This window comes from Mustela erminea, chromosome 1 (assembly GCF_009829155.1).
Source record: "Mustela erminea isolate mMusErm1 chromosome 1, mMusErm1.Pri, whole genome shotgun sequence".
NCBI lineage: Eukaryota > Metazoa > Chordata > Mammalia > Carnivora > Mustelidae > Mustela > Mustela erminea.
In genome coordinates, this window is record NC_045614.1 from 13916458 (window position 1) to 13933884 (window position 17427).

The 17427-nt window shown below is 49.0% G+C and overlaps 1 protein-coding gene across 7 annotated transcripts in view; it reads right to left on the minus strand.

The window, feature by feature from the left end:
• Window positions 1-5017, minus strand: part of UNC13A (unc-13 homolog A) — a 62873-nt gene extending 57856 nt beyond the window's left edge. For all 7 annotated transcript variants that reach the window (XM_032315319.1, XM_032315311.1, XM_032315342.1 and 4 more), the window contains exon 1: window positions 4822-5017. In XM_032315319.1, the coding sequence (XP_032171210.1) occupies window positions 4822-4843 (22 nt within the window). In that variant the 5' untranslated portion in view covers window positions 4844-5017. The remainder of the gene's footprint in view (window positions 1-4821) is intronic.
• Window positions 5018-17427: the final 12410 nt, after the last annotated feature.

Here is a 17427-nt window from a genome sequence, read left to right on the forward strand (position 1 = left end):
ATGAAGTAATGACAGAATTTCCTCCTCCAGCAGCCCTGTGCTAGGATCAGCCCCATTGGCGCAGGTGGGCGCTGTCCATGGTGTGGAGGGCTCTGTTCCTGCTCTGTCCACGGTGCTGAATCCCTGTCCCTGCCCAATTACCTCCAATGAACTTGGATGTCTTTTTACATCCTGTATACTACTGAGCCCTCCTCAGGCCTGAGAACGCAGTGAACTCTCAGGAAATGTCCTACACCCACGGAAAGCTTTTAGTCCCCATTAATAAAAACACCATCATCGATTTTTCCTGTCATCGGCTCACACTTACAGACACTTTCCACAGATGAGGCATTGTGCCAAAGGCTCTGCGTGTCTCATATCACTGGAGTTCTAGCAAACCTAGGCAGTGGGTACTATTCATGTGTCCATTCTACAGATGGGCACACTGAGGAATGAGGAGGATAAAGGGCTTGCCAGGAAGTGGTGGTTTTAGGGATTTGAACCCAGGCCTGGTGGACTAGGGATGTCCTGATTGGCACCTCACAGAGGAACCCCATTGTATGTGGGAAAAAAGTGAGGTACAAGTTAGGGAAGGGGCTAAGATTGCACTCCTGAAGATGAATCAGAGCCAACCCTGGAGAGTATCTTATGAGTACAGTGAGAGCAAAGACCCAGATACAAACTCCCCCAGCTACATGGTATCAGAAACAAGGTAGCCAGGAGCAGAGGGGTTTATGGAGACTTCCTGGGAGAGGAGCAGAGGAAGAGCCACAATGAATCAGGGAGAAATGACACATCTCTTTATTGAGTGGTTGAAGGAAGAAGGTGATCCCAGGACAGATTCTCATCCCATGAAAGGGACTTGGCTTCCCTTCCTCCAAGAAGAGGCTCAACTTTCACTCTCAAACCCCAGTAGGCTGTGGAGTCAGACAGCTACATTTCTGGCTCTGTGGCACTAAGCAAGTTGTTGAACCTCCCTGAGGCTTGGTTTGCCTCATCTGTAAAGTGGGTTTCTGTGAGGATTAGAGAAAGCAGTGGGCAAAAAGTCCTCAACACCATACTTGTAGAAAGCCAGATAAATGGGGCTTGTTGTTGATATTATTAGTTTATGAATTTGCTAATTGTATGCAATATTTATTCGTGAAATATTTATGGAGCCTTTGAAAACATTGAGTGGCCTGGCAAAATGTTGTAAGGTACATAAGAAGCTCTAGACCTGAATACTCATGACCATGATTTTGAATGTGCTGTTCCCTCCACCTAGAGCACCATTTCCCTTCTGCTTAGCTCCCCCTCATCTTCGGAGACCCAGGCAAATGGATGTTGGGGGGCGGAGGCTGCAGGTAAAGACAGGCTTCTGCAAGGAAGAGAGCCCGGGATACCACCTTCCGTGGCTCCCTCAGCCCTTCCCTGGTCCTCCCACTCTGACTCCACCAGCATGAGGCCAGAATAGTGCTGGGTCTCCAGGAACAGTGCCTGGCATAGAGTAAGTGCTCAGCTAATGCTTGCTGATTAAATAAATGAATAAATTCATGAAGGAAGCAGGTGGTACTTGGCATTTGCCGCCTCAGGACTCTACCAAGCCCTAGCAAGTGGATTGTGGGGGGGAGGGGGACATTGGGACTCCACAAAGATAAAGAAATGAGAGGGGGCAGAGGCAAGACTTATATTAGGTGTTGTCCTATGTCCTGCTTTCAGGTATTTATGTAAGAGTTGGCATGTGTTGTATGTTTGCATGTGTATCTGTTAGTGTTACCAGGGCAGGCAGGTGTGTATATATGTACATATGTGCATGGAAGGACATGTGCTTACTTGTACCATCTGAATGCAAGTGATGATCTGTACATATGTGTCAGGGAGTAGTGTGACTGTATGTGGGACATGCTAGTATGTGTGAGTTTAGGTATATGAGGACTTACAGGTGATAATGTCAATTAGAAACATATATTGTGTGTGTATGGATGTGTGTGTTATACAGTTGTATATGGAATATACAATATGGAATGTGTATTTGTTTACTTTTGTGTACTCACCAGCATTCACCTGCTGGAAGGGGCTGCTTTGAATGTCCAGGCAAGTGTCTTCATGCGTGTACACATGTAGCCTTGGCATGTGCTTATGTGTACACATGTGTGTTTCTTGAGATTGGGGTCCTAACAGGTATACCTAGGTATGTGCCTGTATGTCAGGGTATGAGTGGATCTTTATGTGACATGGATATTGTGACCGTGCATCAAGCATGTTCAGATAGACACATGTCTGTGTACATGCATGTGGACACACTTGCCTTTATTTCAGGGGCCATGTGTATGTGGCAGAGTGGCTGTGTCCCATGTACATGTGTGTGTTCACACACACACACATGAATGTGCACATGTGTCCATAAGTGTGCATTCACAGGCATGTGGTCTTCATGGAGCTTTGATGGATCCTGGGCATTACTGTCGACACAGACTGTCTGTGTATGAGCGTTTCAGTGCATGTGTGTACAGGTGTGGGCAAACATGAGTGGACCTCTGGTTGGAGATATAGGAATTTCCTCATCTCCAAGGATGAACTCAGACCCACGGAAAGCCCTCCCAGCCCAGCTCCACTGCTCCCCTTCCCCCCTCTCCCCTCCCATTCACCCCTTCATCCCCCTGGCCTCCCCACACTGGGCATCACTCCCCCCAGTATTTCACCCTGTCTCCATTTATCCTGGTCTCCCCCTCTGCCTCTCCCTTTCTCTCTCAGTGTTATTCCACCCACCATACATCTCAGGGCTTTACTTCCCACCCCACCCATACATAGCCCTGCCCCTCCCACCAACACCCCTTCACTCTGCTGGTGATTCCCTTCCTGTAAGTTCCACAGAATCATCCAACATAATTCTTCCCCCAGGCCTCTGTTTCTGGAAGCCTCACCCTTCTTACTGCTCCCCCCCTCACACCACCTCCGCAGTCCAGCCTCCAGTTTGCGTCAGAGTTAATGGTGAGATTTCCCCCCCCTCCCCCCCGCCACACACACACACACAACTAGGCAAACCTTCTCACGGAACCCAACTTGGAGGATGTGAGGTAGGGTGGGGGTGGGAGGAGCAGAGAAGAGAATCAGCCAGGAACACTCACATTGACCCCCTCCTCCAGTGCCAGATGCTGCCCCCCACTTCCTGGCCCCTACTTTTAGGCAACTTAGAGGAGGGGAAGAGGCCAATAGGGGGTTTGGACATTCACCTTCGACTTCCTTTAGGCCTAGCCCCTGGCAGTTCCAGGGGATCCTCTGCACCTTCCCACTCCCTTAACTCCTTAGGTCAGTGGGTAGTTGGCTTTTTATCTATGGACCTTTCTGTCACCATCAGATACAGTTGGGGAAGAGCTCCGAGAAAGCAGGTCCCTGCCCCTTTAAGAACACCCGCGTCCACGCCTGCCCAGCCCCGCGGGACAGCACTCTGGAAGTCGCCGCGCGGCAGGGAGCGGGCGGGGCAGGGTTTGTGAATGGAGCGACAGAGGGGGAGGGGAGGAGGGGGAGGGGCGGCGGGGGCGGTTCCCAGATCTGGGCCTGTTCACTGGGGTCCAGGCGGAAGCCGGTGTTCAGCTGTCTGTCTCTTTCTCCCTCACATATACAGCACAATCCCTGCTGCCTAAGGTCTCTCGAAGCCTGACATCTCAGGCCTGGCCAACACACTTCTTCCCTGACCTCAGCCTTCTTGGAGGGAGTAGGTGTGAGTGAGGGGGGTGGACCCCAGTCCTTGAAACTCAAGGTTGAGACCTCTATAAGACTTGAGCCCCTGTTCGTCATAACCACCGCCGCCCAAGGTCTCCCAGAGCCCGAGTTCTTAGCAAGAATGCTCAGGACACACGAGTCCTGACGGGCTGGGTCTGCCCCCACCCCAGAAGTCCGGGGCAACGATCATGTCCCTCCTGTGTCTCTCTCCCCCACCCCAAACCCAACGCAGAGCGTGGGCCTGGGCGTGGGCCTCGGTGCAGATGGCGTTCGGGCCCCAAAATAGCTCCACCCCACCTCTCCCTACCTCGCTTCGGCGCAAAGTGGGTGAGGTGAGGATGCTGGGAGGGGTGCAGACCTGCACTGCACCCTCGAGGGGTCGGCTCCCTATGGGGAAGGCCCGTTACGCGTTTTGCGTTTCGGAGTGCTGGAGGGGGTGGGGAGTGGGGAGGCCCTCAGGCGATTCCCCCAGCCCCAACTCGGGAGTCCAAAGAGTTAAAGCGAAAAGCGCCCCCAGACCCTAGTCACAACCCTCCTAGGACGTAGGGAAGGGTCTTCCCCAGCCCCTTCCCAGGACTCTTTACACCCAAGGCTGGGAGGGAGATTCCTAGAGCTCACCGTTGTCTTGATAGTTAAACCCCCTTACCCAAATCTTACATGCTCAGGTCTTGGAGACCCCTCCCTCTGCACTCCTTTTCGAATTCTGAGGCTAGTTCACGTTCCTGAGGACCCACAGCCAGTTCACTGCACAGGACTCCTTCCAAGTACCTTACATGATTCATTCGAACTACCCAGCCCAGCCCCTTCCACACCTAATGACCTGGTCTACACAGATTCCCCAGTCCAGATTAGGGAGTCAGATAGAGCCCCAGGTCCCTGCTGGCGTCCACAAGGGCCTCCGCTTTCAGCCACGTCCGCACGACCCCCAGCAGTGGCCACCAGGACCCCCTGAGAACGCAGCTACATCTGCACGGATCACCCCCTCAGGCGCCCTGATGTGTCTACAAGGGCTGGCTCCCCTCTCAAAAGTCCAGCCGCGTGTACTCGAGTCACCCCCTCCGAAATCCAGCCGCATCCACACGGACCCCGAGCCCCGTCCGTGTCCAGACGGGTCCCCAGCCCCGCAGCCTTGCCTCCTACCTCCAACGCAAAGTAGAGACATGTCTCCGAGGTCGCCGGCGGGCCGGCTCTGTTAGGTAGAGCTTAGCGGCCACTGGGCTAGGGCATGGCCGGGGCTGCAGCCCGCGCTCAGCTCACGCCGGGGCCCGGCCTGTGCCGCCGGCCATCTTGGTTCAGCACCGGGGGTGCGGACAGCTCCTGACGTGGTGCTGATGTGGGGCTGGCGGGCGGAGCCCAGGGACGCCTGATGGGGCGGGGGCGCTGCAGGCTTGGGGGAGCTTTAAAGGGCCGGAGCCGGGTGAGGGTTCCCCGCCCCCAGGGCTTCCCTACCAGAGGGACAGAGAGCAGTCCCACTCAGGTTCCCTAATGGTTCTGCGTGTTTTCATCTCCCCTGGAATCGCTCTGTGGGTCTCTGGCTCTCTCTTGAGTTCTTTGCTGTCTCTCCGCTTTCCCTCTATTCTGCTGTCTCTATGTCTGTGTCTCTCATTGCCTGTTTCTCTATCTCTTTCTCTCCCTGTGTCTCTCTGTTCCTCTTTTTGTCTCCTTGTCTCTTTTGGTCATGTGTCTCCCTCTGAGCCTCTCTCTGTGCAGTCTGTGTCTTTGCCACTCCCTGTCTAGGTCTCCTTCTGAGTATCTGTTTCACTCTTTAAGCCACTCAGCCTGTGGATTTTTGCACACGTTCAGACTGGATCCCATCCTTCACTCCCTTGTGTAACTGGCAAACTCCTATTCATCCATCAATACCCTGTTTGAACATCCCTTCTTCCAGGAAGACTTCCCTGACTTCCCCACACGGACCCTACCCTCTGAAATTCCTCAGTCACCAACTCTTCCCCTGACTCAGCCCTCACTCCAACACATCTCTGCTCTCCAGGGCTCCCCACTTACCTAGCTGGGCAGTTCCCTGTGCGTCAGGTTCCTACAAACCTGTTCACTTTGCACCTCCAGTGTCTAGAACAGCACGAGAAGCTGAGCTCCACAGAATCCCCTACCCCCAGTGCACATGAAGGAATTTCATAAACACAGAATGTACATGGAGTTAGTTGAAAGTGAGGTCTGTGCTTAAAACCCAACTCTGATTCTGATCCCAAGCATGATCTTGGGCAAGTCATGTAACTACTCTATACTTCATTTTCCCAATCTGTAGAATGGGAACAATAACAGGTCTTGCCTCACAGAATTGCAGATGTTATGTAAGTTAACAACTGAAAGAACTTGGAATAGTAATGTATATTATTACCCATTGTTGTAACTCTCATTGCTTTTCCAATTTTTATTACATACTGATCAGCCCTAGGTAAGGAATAAAAGGCAGCAATGATAGGCTTGGATAAAGACCATTACCACCACAGTGAAGACCCCATGGGCCTCTCCCCTACCTCAGCATCCCTCCCCTCAGAAAGAAGAACTACCTAAATTTTCTTTTTCATCTCCCTACTTTTCTTTCCAGTTTTACCACATATTTATCAACAAACAATACATGCTTTCATTTTGTGTGTTTGGGGACTTTATGTAACTAGAATAAAATGATCACATATTTTACTAACTTGTTTGCTCAACATGATTCTGATATTCTGATATTCACCTACATTTCTGCGTGTGCTCAAATAGATGCATTTTTCACAGCTCTACAGTATCCTCTTGGTTTACTATACCTTTGATTATCTATCTACTTTCCAGTTGGTGGACCTTAAGATTGCTTCCACTTTGAGTTTAAAAAAAAAAAAACCCACAAACTTTTATAGTCATTCTCGGAAATGTAGGCTGGCGCACATGGTAAGATGGCTGGATTGTAGGACACCCACATGCTCAGCTGCACGAGATAACATCAGATTGTTTTTTGACATGCCTCCAACTATTTTTATCACACTCACGCCATATAAGCATTCAGTTGCTCCACACCCTGATCAACACTTGGACAACTCCCAGTTTTTGAATCATGCCAAACTGAAGGGGGAGAACTGGTGCCTCATTTCGGTTTGATTTGCTTTCTTACTGCTCATGAGGGGGAACTTTTCATGTGATTATTGGTTTCTTCTTAGGATGAAATGGTTCAAGTTTTTTTACCCGCTTTTAAAAATATTTTATTTATTTATTTTAGAGAGAGAGCACACACATGTGAGGGGGAGAGGGGCAGAGGGAGAAAGAGAATCTCAAGTAGATTCCCCAGGGAGCAGGGAGCCCAGTGACACAGGGCTCGATCTCACAACCCTAAGATCATGACCTGAGCTGAAATCACAAGTAGGACACCCAATCAACTGAACCATCCAGATGCCCCAATAGTTACATTTTTTTTAAAAAATGAATAAAAAAAGGTGGGGCGCCTGGGTGGCTCAGTGGGTTAAAGCCTCTGCCTTCGGCTCGGGTCATGATCCCAAGGTCTTGGGATCAAGCCCTGCATCTGGGCTTCCTGCTCAGCAGGGAGCCTACTTCCCTTTCTCTCTCTCTGTCTGTCTCTCTGCCTACTTATGATCTCTGTCACATAAATTTTTTTAAAATCTTTAAAAAAAAAAGAATAAAAAAGGGCATGTGGGTGGCTCAGTTGGTTAAGTGTCTGATTCTTGATTTTGGCTCAGGTCCTGATCTCAGGGTCATGAGATCGAGCCTTGCATTGCTGGGCTCTGCGTTCAGCAGGGAGTCTAATTGAGATTCTCTCTCTCCCTCTCCCTTTGCCCCTCCCCCCTCATATGAATTCTCTCTCTCTAAAATAGATAATCTTTATAAATATATAAATAAAATGTGACTGTCATTTCCTACGGGTGTGGCTCTTTAACCATTTTAAATATGAATCCTTTGTTGACTTAATGTGTGTTGTTTAAAAAAATCTCCAATTTTGCGGCTTGTTTTCATTCTATTTAGGAATCATTTTCTGAACAGAATCTCTTAATTTTTTAAATAAACTTTTTATTTTGTTTTTTTGTTTTAAGATTTTAAAAATTTATTTATTTGACAGACAGAGATCACAAGTAGGCAAAGAGGCAGGCAGAGAGAGGAGGAAGCAGGCTCCCCGCTGAGCAGAGAGCCCAATGCGGAGCTCGATACCAGAACTCTGGGATCATGACCTGAGCCAAAGGCAGAGGCTTTAACCCACTGAGCCACCCAGGCACCCCTAAACTTTTTATTTTGAAAAAATTTTAGATATACAGAAAGTTGTAGAGGCACTGAGCTGTAAAAAGGTACAGAGTGTTTTTATATACTCTTCACTTAGCTTGCCCTAATGTTAACATCTAACATGTACTTACTTCCAGGATATACATTTCAAAAGAAAAATATTTACATTGGCACTTATTATTAACTAAATTGCAGACTTTATTATTTTTTCTAAAGATTTTATTTATTTATTTGACAGAGAGAGATCACAAGTAGGCAGAGAGGCAGGCAGAGAGAGAGAGAGGAGGAAGCAGGCTCCCCGCCGAGCAGAGAGCCTGATGTGGGACTCGATCCCAGGACGCGAGATCATGACCTGAGCCGAAGACAGCGGCTCAACCCACTGAGCCACCCAGGTGCCCCTAAATTGCAAACTTTATATTCCACTAGTTTTTCCACTAATGTTCTCTTCCTAGTCAATGATCCACTCCAGGACCTAAACTGTATTTAGTCATTTTATCTCCTTGGTCTCTGCCTAAATGTGAGACCAATGTGATAGTACACTGTGATAAACTGATAAACGTGAGTTTCTTAGTCTTTCCTTATTATTCATGACCTCGACATATTTAAAGAGTATTCATTAGGTATTTTGCAGAAAGTCCCTTGATTTTGGGTTATCTGACGTTTTCTCATTATTAGACTGGGGTTATGGACTTTTGGGGGGAAGATCACAGAGATGGGGTTTCCTTTTTTTTTTTTTTTAAAGATTTTATTTATTTGACAGAGAGAAATCACAAGTAGATGGAGAGGCAGGCAGAGAGAGAGAGAGGGAAGCAGGCTCCCTGCTGAGCAGAGAGCCCGATGCGGGCCTCGATCCCAGGACCCTGAGATCATGACCTGAGCCGAAGGCAGCAGCTTAACCCACTGAGCCACCCAGGCGCCCGAGATGGGGTTTCCTTATTGTCACCAGAGGTCCCTGATACTCACGTGACATCACAGGGGATTTTTACTTTGATCATCTGGGTAACATGCTGTCTGCCAAGTTTATCCACTGTCAAGTTATTCTTTTTCTCCTTCCCTACTCTGCTTTTTATAAACAAATCACTAAGCCCAGCCCACCTTCAAAACAAGGGAATTATGCTCCACCTCCTGGAGCAGGAGTATCTAGGAAACTCTTAGTTTTAAAATCTTTTTTTTTTATTGTTGCAAAATACACATACCAAAATTTACCATTTTAACCATTTTAAAATGTACAATTCAGTAGCATTTTTTACATTCACAATGTTGTGCAAACACTAGCTCTTTTTGTCCCCCAAGATTTATTCATTTATTTATTTGACAAACAGAGATCACAAGTGGGCAGAGAGGCAGGCAGAGAGAGAGGAAGGGAAGCAGGCTCCCTGCTAACCAGAGAGCCCGATGCAGGGCTTGATCCCACGAACCTGAGATCATGACCTGAGCCGAAGGCAGAGGCTTTAACACACTGAGCTACCCAGGCGCCCCGCAACCACTAGTTCTATCTAGTAATAAAACTCTTCCATCACCCCAAAAGGAAACCTGTCTCCCTTGGCAGTCACTCTCCATCTCCTTTTTCCCAACCCCTGGAAACCACCAATCTTCTTTCTGGGTCTATGGAATTAATTTAAAATTCTTCAACTTAATCTATCTTTCCCTTCACAGTAAAGAAAATAAGACACTTTTATTTCCTCCTTACCAATTCTTGGACCTTTCATTTACTTTTCCTGCCTTATGCTGCAGGCCAGTACCTTCAGTACCATCTCAGACACCATGGTAATTGACATCCTGGCCTTGTCTGCCCATCTTAAAGGGAACATTGCAATATTCACCACTAAATATATATACTGGAGATTTTTGGTTGTGTTTTTTAAAGATTTTATTTATGTATGTATTTATTTGAGAGCGCATGAGAGCGTGGGTGAGAGGGAGAAGGAGAGAGAATCTGAAGCGGACTTAGCAACGAGCACAGAGTCCCTCGCTGGGGGCTCTGATTTCCTCAGCTGGGAGATAGCAACACAGCCGAAAGCAAGAGTCAGACGCCTAACCTACTGAGCCACCCAGGCGCCCCCTGCTGGAGGTTTTTAACGGAAAATCAAGTCAAAGACGTCCACTTCTATTTCCAGTTTGCTAGGATTTTTTGCTTGTGTCACACATGGTGATAAATTTTAGCAATTACATTCCATGAATCAATTGGAATGCCTATGTAAGTTTTCTTGTTTAATCTGTTAATGTGAATTACAATCTCTCAAATCTGATGTGCATTGATCTCTCTTGTTCCCTATTACCCACAGGTCATCTCCCTCTATCAGCCAAAGCCTCTGATAAACTGATCACTCAGATCCAATTAATTTTTAAGCCCCACTGTCCTATTTTGCCCCCACCAACAGCTCTGCTAATTTCAAAGCTATTTATTTGAGCTACCCCAGCCCTCCATTTAATTATACCATGCTGCTTCTATCTTTCTCTTACACTCTCTTCTCTTCAGCTCCCTCTTTCCCTGGCTCCTCTTCCTATGCATCTATACTCAAGTCTTCTGCAAACTCATCCTCACGCACTGTCTTTCTATCTCTCTTTTCTTGGCTTCTGATGTTTCACCCTCTTTACCATCCTATGTAATCCACAAAGAAGTCATTGAAAGACAAATAATGGGAGATAGTACACAGACTGGTGAGAAGTACAAGTCCTCCCCTGCCATGCACACACACGGGTAGAGACCCCCCCCAACCAAACATGAGCATGTGCGTGCGTGCCCGCGCGCACGCGCGCGCACACGCGTGCGCGCACACACACACACCTCCCAGCCAATGAGCTCCTGGCAATTCCCAGGGGCCCAAACTTGCCCAACTCCTATGCCAAGGGCTTTAAATGAGAAAGCTCCCCCTCCACAGCACCTACTGAACTCAGCTTTTTATTTTTATTAAGATTTTATTCATTTATTTGACAGACAGAGATCACAAGTAGGCAGAGAGGCAGACAGAGAGAGGGTAAAAGCAGCCTCCCTGCCGAGCAGAGAACCGGATGCGGGGCTGATCCCAGGACCCTAGGACCACGACCTGAGCCGAAGGCAGAGGCTTTAACCCACTGAGCCACCCAGGCGCCCCCTGTGAACTCAGCTTTTTAATGGGGAGTGGGCAGAGCGTCTTCCAGGGTATTCCTGGTAGAGGACAAGGTGAGCGCCAATGCCGTGAGGCTGTACATATTGCTGGACCTACTTGGGGCCCTCAAGCCAGTGATCACAAAGAGAAGTCAATGAGGACAATCTTGGTTTATCGCCCACAAAATAGGGATTAAAGAGGTAATTACTTCCTAGAGAGCTAATGGGACGCGCGGGCAGTGCGGGCCCTTTGCAAGTTCCCAGCCCTGACCTGGGGGCTCCGGTGAGGGACTATCCGGAAGAAGTAAGGAGAGATGAGACAGGTCCAGAGGGAGTAGGCGCGGGGCTCCAGGCTCGGAGGCGGAGCTCAGTCCAAAGTCTCCAGAGTAACCAGCAGGTGGCAGCACTGGGCCAAAGGGCAATCCCAAGGCTGAGGGCCACTTGCAGGCAGGAACCTTCTCTAGTGGAGACTGGCACTGCGCAGAATTCTACAAATGCTCGCTCATTTAATCCTCTTAACCGATTTTACAGAGAGGGAAACAGAGCCAAAATGTGAGCCACGTGCCCAAGGTCAAGCAGGTGAATGGCAGAGTTGGGATTCAAATCCCAGCAGCCTGCTGGGGTCCTTAATCCCTGTACTCCCAAATCCCCTACAATGATAGTTTAAAACAAAACAAGAACTCCTTCTCAACAATTATTGGGCTCTTCCTGTGTACCTTAGATGCCATCCCCCCAGGTAGGTACAATCATGTCCATTTTACAGATGAGGAAAACGGAAGCACAAAGAAATGACTCTGGGAGCCAAGGTAGTTCTAGGTCCAATGTGAGAATGCCAAGAGTACATGAGGCTCATCCGCTGTTTACCCTGGGTTCAGCTCAGGGGAGAGATCAGTAGGAACCTAAGGCCTCTGCCCTCTCTAGCCTCCAGTTCCCTGCTCCCCCACTGCCCCCAAACAAGTCCCTCCCAGGGCTGCACCCTCATTCATGCCACCCCTTTGAATCTTGCTTCCCCACTACAGATCAACTGGAGACTGGTGGACTTGAACCCAGACGTGGCGGGGTGGGGTGGTGGTAATGGGTGACTAAGAACATTCGACAGGGGACCGTTGTCATGCTGTCACTTTGACAAGTGGGAAAACTACAGATCAGAGATGCCCCGGTATTTGCCCAAGGTATACAGGCAGTGTATGGCACAGCTGGACTTGAACTCAGGGCTTCGGCCTCTCATGCTTCTAGGACTACCACTGAGGCACTGTCAGGCAGGGCTGTGTCAACCCTTCATGCCCAGAGCTCCCAAGTACTCCAGAGTCCTATGAAAATGTTGCGACTCAGATATACACACACTGATTCAGAATGCAAAAGGAGAACAGCAAAGCCCAAATGAATCAATGTTTAATTATGTTCAGGAACAGGATGTCAGCTTTACTGGGGTTAAAATCAATGCATCAGAAAACAGTTCTGTGGGGTTGGATGTGGGCTCCACGGGAAGACCCCAGCTCTGTCACTGCCAGCTGTCTACTGAAGTGAGCTACCTGTGGCCAGTCGATTTCCAAAGTAAGACGATAAATTACAAGAATAGATAACCAGGTGAGAGTTTAGCACGGGCGGAGCTGGATTTTGCTTCATGCTGTAAATCATTTAATATCACAGAAACCCTACCGGGCAGAGGCTGTTATGATAGGGGTTCAAGCATTGGGGAAACTGAGGCACAGGGCAGTCACACAACTCGGAAGGGACATAGTTGGGATTTAACACCACCAGACTTGGGTTCCGCGCCCTTGACCCTTGTGTCATCCTCGACTTTGCATTTTCTGATCCGGTCATTAGTGGCATAGGAGATGCGACTACAATGGTGACTGTTTGACTTGGTTCAGGTCTGGACCTAAGGACATGGCCCTGCCTGGGGTTGGGAAGCTGGCTCAGGACCCATCTTTGTCCCCTCTAACCAGCTTCCAAGACTGCAAGCCATGCAAGCAGGTCACCTCTTGCTCAAGAACATATACCAAGCGGAATAATGAATGAATGAACCCGGTATTAAAACTTAGGGAGCCCTTGGCCCTCTTGAGAACACCGAGCTAGGAGCTCCTGAAGGCAGGACCAAGACGGCCTGGAACAGGGTCTGGCACACAGTATGCACTCCACACACGTGTGTGGGAGGAAGGAAGAGACGCGCGTCATTTCGGAAGATGGGGTGCTCAATATTGGCTCGAAGCACCACTTCATGGTCCTCTGCAAAAACGCAGGGACCTAAACGGGTACAACCAGCCACCTCCCTTCCACCCGCTCTCAGTCTACGGACTGTCCAGAGGCGGAGTTGGGGAGTGGCCTGAGGGAGAGGAGGGGGCGGGAACTTGTATCCTGAGCTACCATTAGGTGTCGGTAACGCTGTCCCGTCCAGTCCGCCTTGGGGGTGGGGTTTAGGCGGATCCAGTGCGGGTGGGAGAAGAGGGGAGGAAATCGCCATTTCTGGCGTCTATGCGTTAATTGGGTGGGGTTGCTGGAGGAGCAGCAGTCCTCGCAGAGGACTGGATTATAAACAAGCAAAATGCAGCCTCCCCCACTCATAACTCCCCTCCTCCCTGTGCCACATCTTGACGATTTTGCAGAAGGAACTGATGGCAAGCTGGCCACCACCTGGACCGGGCTGCTCTTGGCTAAGTGCTCTAAAACTGAGGACATCTGGATTCAAATCCTAGGTCTGCCGCGTGCTATGTGATCCAGGGCATGTCACTTACCCTGTCAATTCCTCTTTTCTTACCTGTACAATGGAATGGGGTAGTGACTTGCGTTAATCTTATAAAATGCTTGGAACCAGCTCATGGTCGTTTTTTATAGTTTGTGTTCCGTGTCTCGTCTGCTCCCACACTCTCCATGGGTCCCCACCATGGCCCTCAGTCTAAAATCCACAAATCTTCCTGTGACCCGGAGGCCTGTGTGGCCCAACCCCCACTACCCTCCCCAGCTACACCCTCTTGCATTTCCCAGTCACCCCACTCAGCCATTCCGTGGGCTTGTACTCTTCCAACACACCCAGTCTGTTCTGGCCTCAGAGCCTTTGCACATGCTGTTCTCCCCCACAGGAAGTGCTCTTCCTCCTCTAGGTGCTCCTTTCCCTGTCCCATACTTGTACTCAACTCCTTCTCCTCCCTCAAGTCCTGCCTCACGTGCTGCTGCCCCCAGGAAGTCCTCCTAGATCTCTCCAGATCTGGTTGGGACCTCCCTGCTCCATTCACAGGTCTCAAATGTCTCAATTGCATGGACCTCCACCCACAAGCACCAATTCAATGCTTCTCCATCACCACTACACCACCAGGCCCAGAGGGAGGGGATAGTTGTTTTTCGTTCCAAATATATCACCTGGGGAAACTGATGCTGCATTGCTGGGAAGTGGCTTGGACCAGGCCCAAGCATCTCTTTGAGGCAGAATCATGCCATCGTGGCCTCATTTAACCCAAGGAATACATTCCAAAGCAAAAACCATTCAGCACCTGTTCCTTCTACTCTGGAGAAGAGGAATTGGAGCCACGGGCTCCTCCCAGGAGACTCCTGTTGGCCCCATATTCCTCTCCTCTAGGGCATACTTATGCTCCACCTCTCCTTGCTCCTCACCCATGACTTTTTGGGGAATCTGTGTGGTTCTGACTCCCCCAGCCTGGGGACTCCTTGGGAACAGGCTAGGGTGAGTTTGGCAGAAGAGGATTTGGCTGGAGGTGTTTGCTGAATTAATGAATACATCATCTGCCTGATGAACTCCTATGCACTCTTCAAAACCCTAGATCCAATGTCCCTTTTTTGAGGATACCTTCTCTCTCTCCCCAGTCAAAGCCCTCACTCCTCTACTCGCAATTCTTCCAGCTCCTGAACCCACGCTGCAGTCCAACCCTGACTCCCCAGGGCTAGGGGACATCCATGGACAGCTCTTCCTCCTGCATACTGAGGTCTTCTTGGGAACCAGGACTGAGACCTCTTAGCGGCACAGGAGAGTTATCAGGACGTGTTTCCAGAGGGGATGAATGAATGAACAAACGAATGATGAATGAGTATTGCAGGGCCTGGAGTCAGATATCCTGGGTTCACATCCTGGAACCCAGGGTGCTGGACACCAAATCTGCCCCTTGACTTCTCCCAATCTCTCTTGCCCACTTATTAAATGTGTTTACTCAGAGATTTTGTCCTAAATCGTTGCAAAGGTAAAATTAACTAATATATAAAGCATACAGCCCCGGGGACCTCAGGCTCCTTCAATCCCAGACTGGGAGTGATGCACACCCAGGACCAATAGTTTTGTTCCCCTCCCCAGTGCTGAGAACTAGTGTTCTCAACACACATGCTTAATGGATGTTGACAGATGTACTGCATTGGTGAGAGGGGTAGAGGATGGACAGGAAAAAAGGCAAATATTGAAAAGGCTAAAATCAAAGTGTTCCTGAGGATGGATGGACCTCACAGACCACTTGGGAAAGCAGTCCAGCCATCTCTTACCCCAACTCCCGGCCATCCTGCCCCTAGACATTTATGGGGGGGGAGGGGAGAGAATGAGATATAGTCACCAAAAGACATGTACAAAAAAGGCTCAAAACAGTTTCATCCACTATAGCCCAAAACAGAAACAACCCAAATGTCCACTGACAGGTGAAAGGGACAAACGGTATAAAGCTGGTACCCAGAGCTTTTAATAACAAGAATAGTAACAACGATGATGATAAAATCCAGGTCTTTTCAAGGACGTGGAGGCATTGGAATCCTCATACGTTGCTGAAGGGAATGTGAAATGGTGCAGCCGCCGTGGAAAATGGGTCTGGCAGCTCTTCAAAAAACTAAACATAGAATTACCATGTGACTCAGAGATTCCACTCCTAGGCATACACGCAAGGGAATGGAGAGCTGGTATTCAGCAAAAACTTGTGCACGAATGTTCCCAGCAGCATTAGTCACAATAGCAAAAAGGTACAAATCACCCAAAAGTCCACCAATGGTGGAATGGATAAGCCAGGAATGTCAGGAATAAAGGAGTCGTACGTGGATACAATATGCATGCACCTTGAAAACAATATGCTGAATGATGGAAGCCTGATAGAAATGGCCAGATAGTGTATGAAATGTCAAGGATGTATTTATAGCGATAGAAAGTAGAATACTGGTTGCCAGGGGCTTGGGGGAGGGGATGGGGAGTGATGGCTAATGGGAATGTAAGAGTTCCAGAGCTAGTGTCAGTGAAGGTGCCGAGACATTGTGAACTGGAGGTACTATGTGTCACTGAATGACATACTTTAAAGTGGTTAAAACAAGTCATGTGTTATATGTATTTTACTGCAACATAAAAAAATGGAACCAGAGACTACTACCTTGCCGTGAAAAGGAGTAACACCTGCTCCTCGCCATAAGAGAAGCAGGATCCAAGGGTGGACACCCTCTGTGATCCCATTTATGCGAAGTTCAGAACCAGGTAAAACTCACCTATAATGATAGAGGTCGGGGCAGTGGCTGCCTTGAGGGAGGGGAGCATCAGGTGGGAAGTCCAAGCAACTGCCAGGAGCTGGGCATGTCCTAGATCCTGATCAAAGGGTCATCATCCTTGTCGATGTCCATGTTAGACATTTGTGAACTTGCCCATGCCTTAAGTTAAACCTCAAGAAAAACGTTAAAAAAAGAAAAGAAAAGAAAAGAATTGCCAGGGTAGGAAAACAAGGGTGTCCAGCAGTCTTGAGGGCTAAGGTTTCCATTTCCCCCCACAAATGCTGTCATCTGATCCCTCTAGGGATGGATGACCTTGAAAGAGGCATGGAGCTGGGGGTAGACAAAGGCAGAAGGACAGTGACCTAAGTCTGGTGCCCGGGATCTCAGAAATGATGCCCCAGATGCTTCATAGCTGGGGAGACGCTCCTCACATTTCCCATTTGGGGGTCATCCACCTGGGTGACACTCTGGGACAGAAAAACCTCAGGACTCCAGAACACTGAGAACATCAGCCCCGAGTCCTTGGAGATGACCTTTCCTCCCAAATCAGACAGCCTGGTGGAGAACATGCTCACACTTCAGGGCCCTTTAAGACAAACTAGAATTAATAGCCGCAATCATAACTCACACCCTTGGGCGGGAAGGAAGAGCACAGATTTTGGTCAGAAGGTCTTGGATTCAAGTCCGAACTCAACCAATAAATACACATGAAAGAATCAATGAATAAATGAATGGTGGACGAACGGGCTTTTCACCCTCATTTCACAAGCCTTCACCATGCATTTCCAGGATACTCAGCCATGTGTTACAGAAGGTCAGGGATCCAGAGAAGCTGCTGCCTGGCCCTGCCTCCAGCTGAGCTCCCAGCTTGATAGGTGAGATAGAGCCTGACACTGACACTCCCATTCCTATTATTGCTCATAGCAATAATGCAAGAAATCACACGCAGCCAGGACACAGGGGAGGGAGCT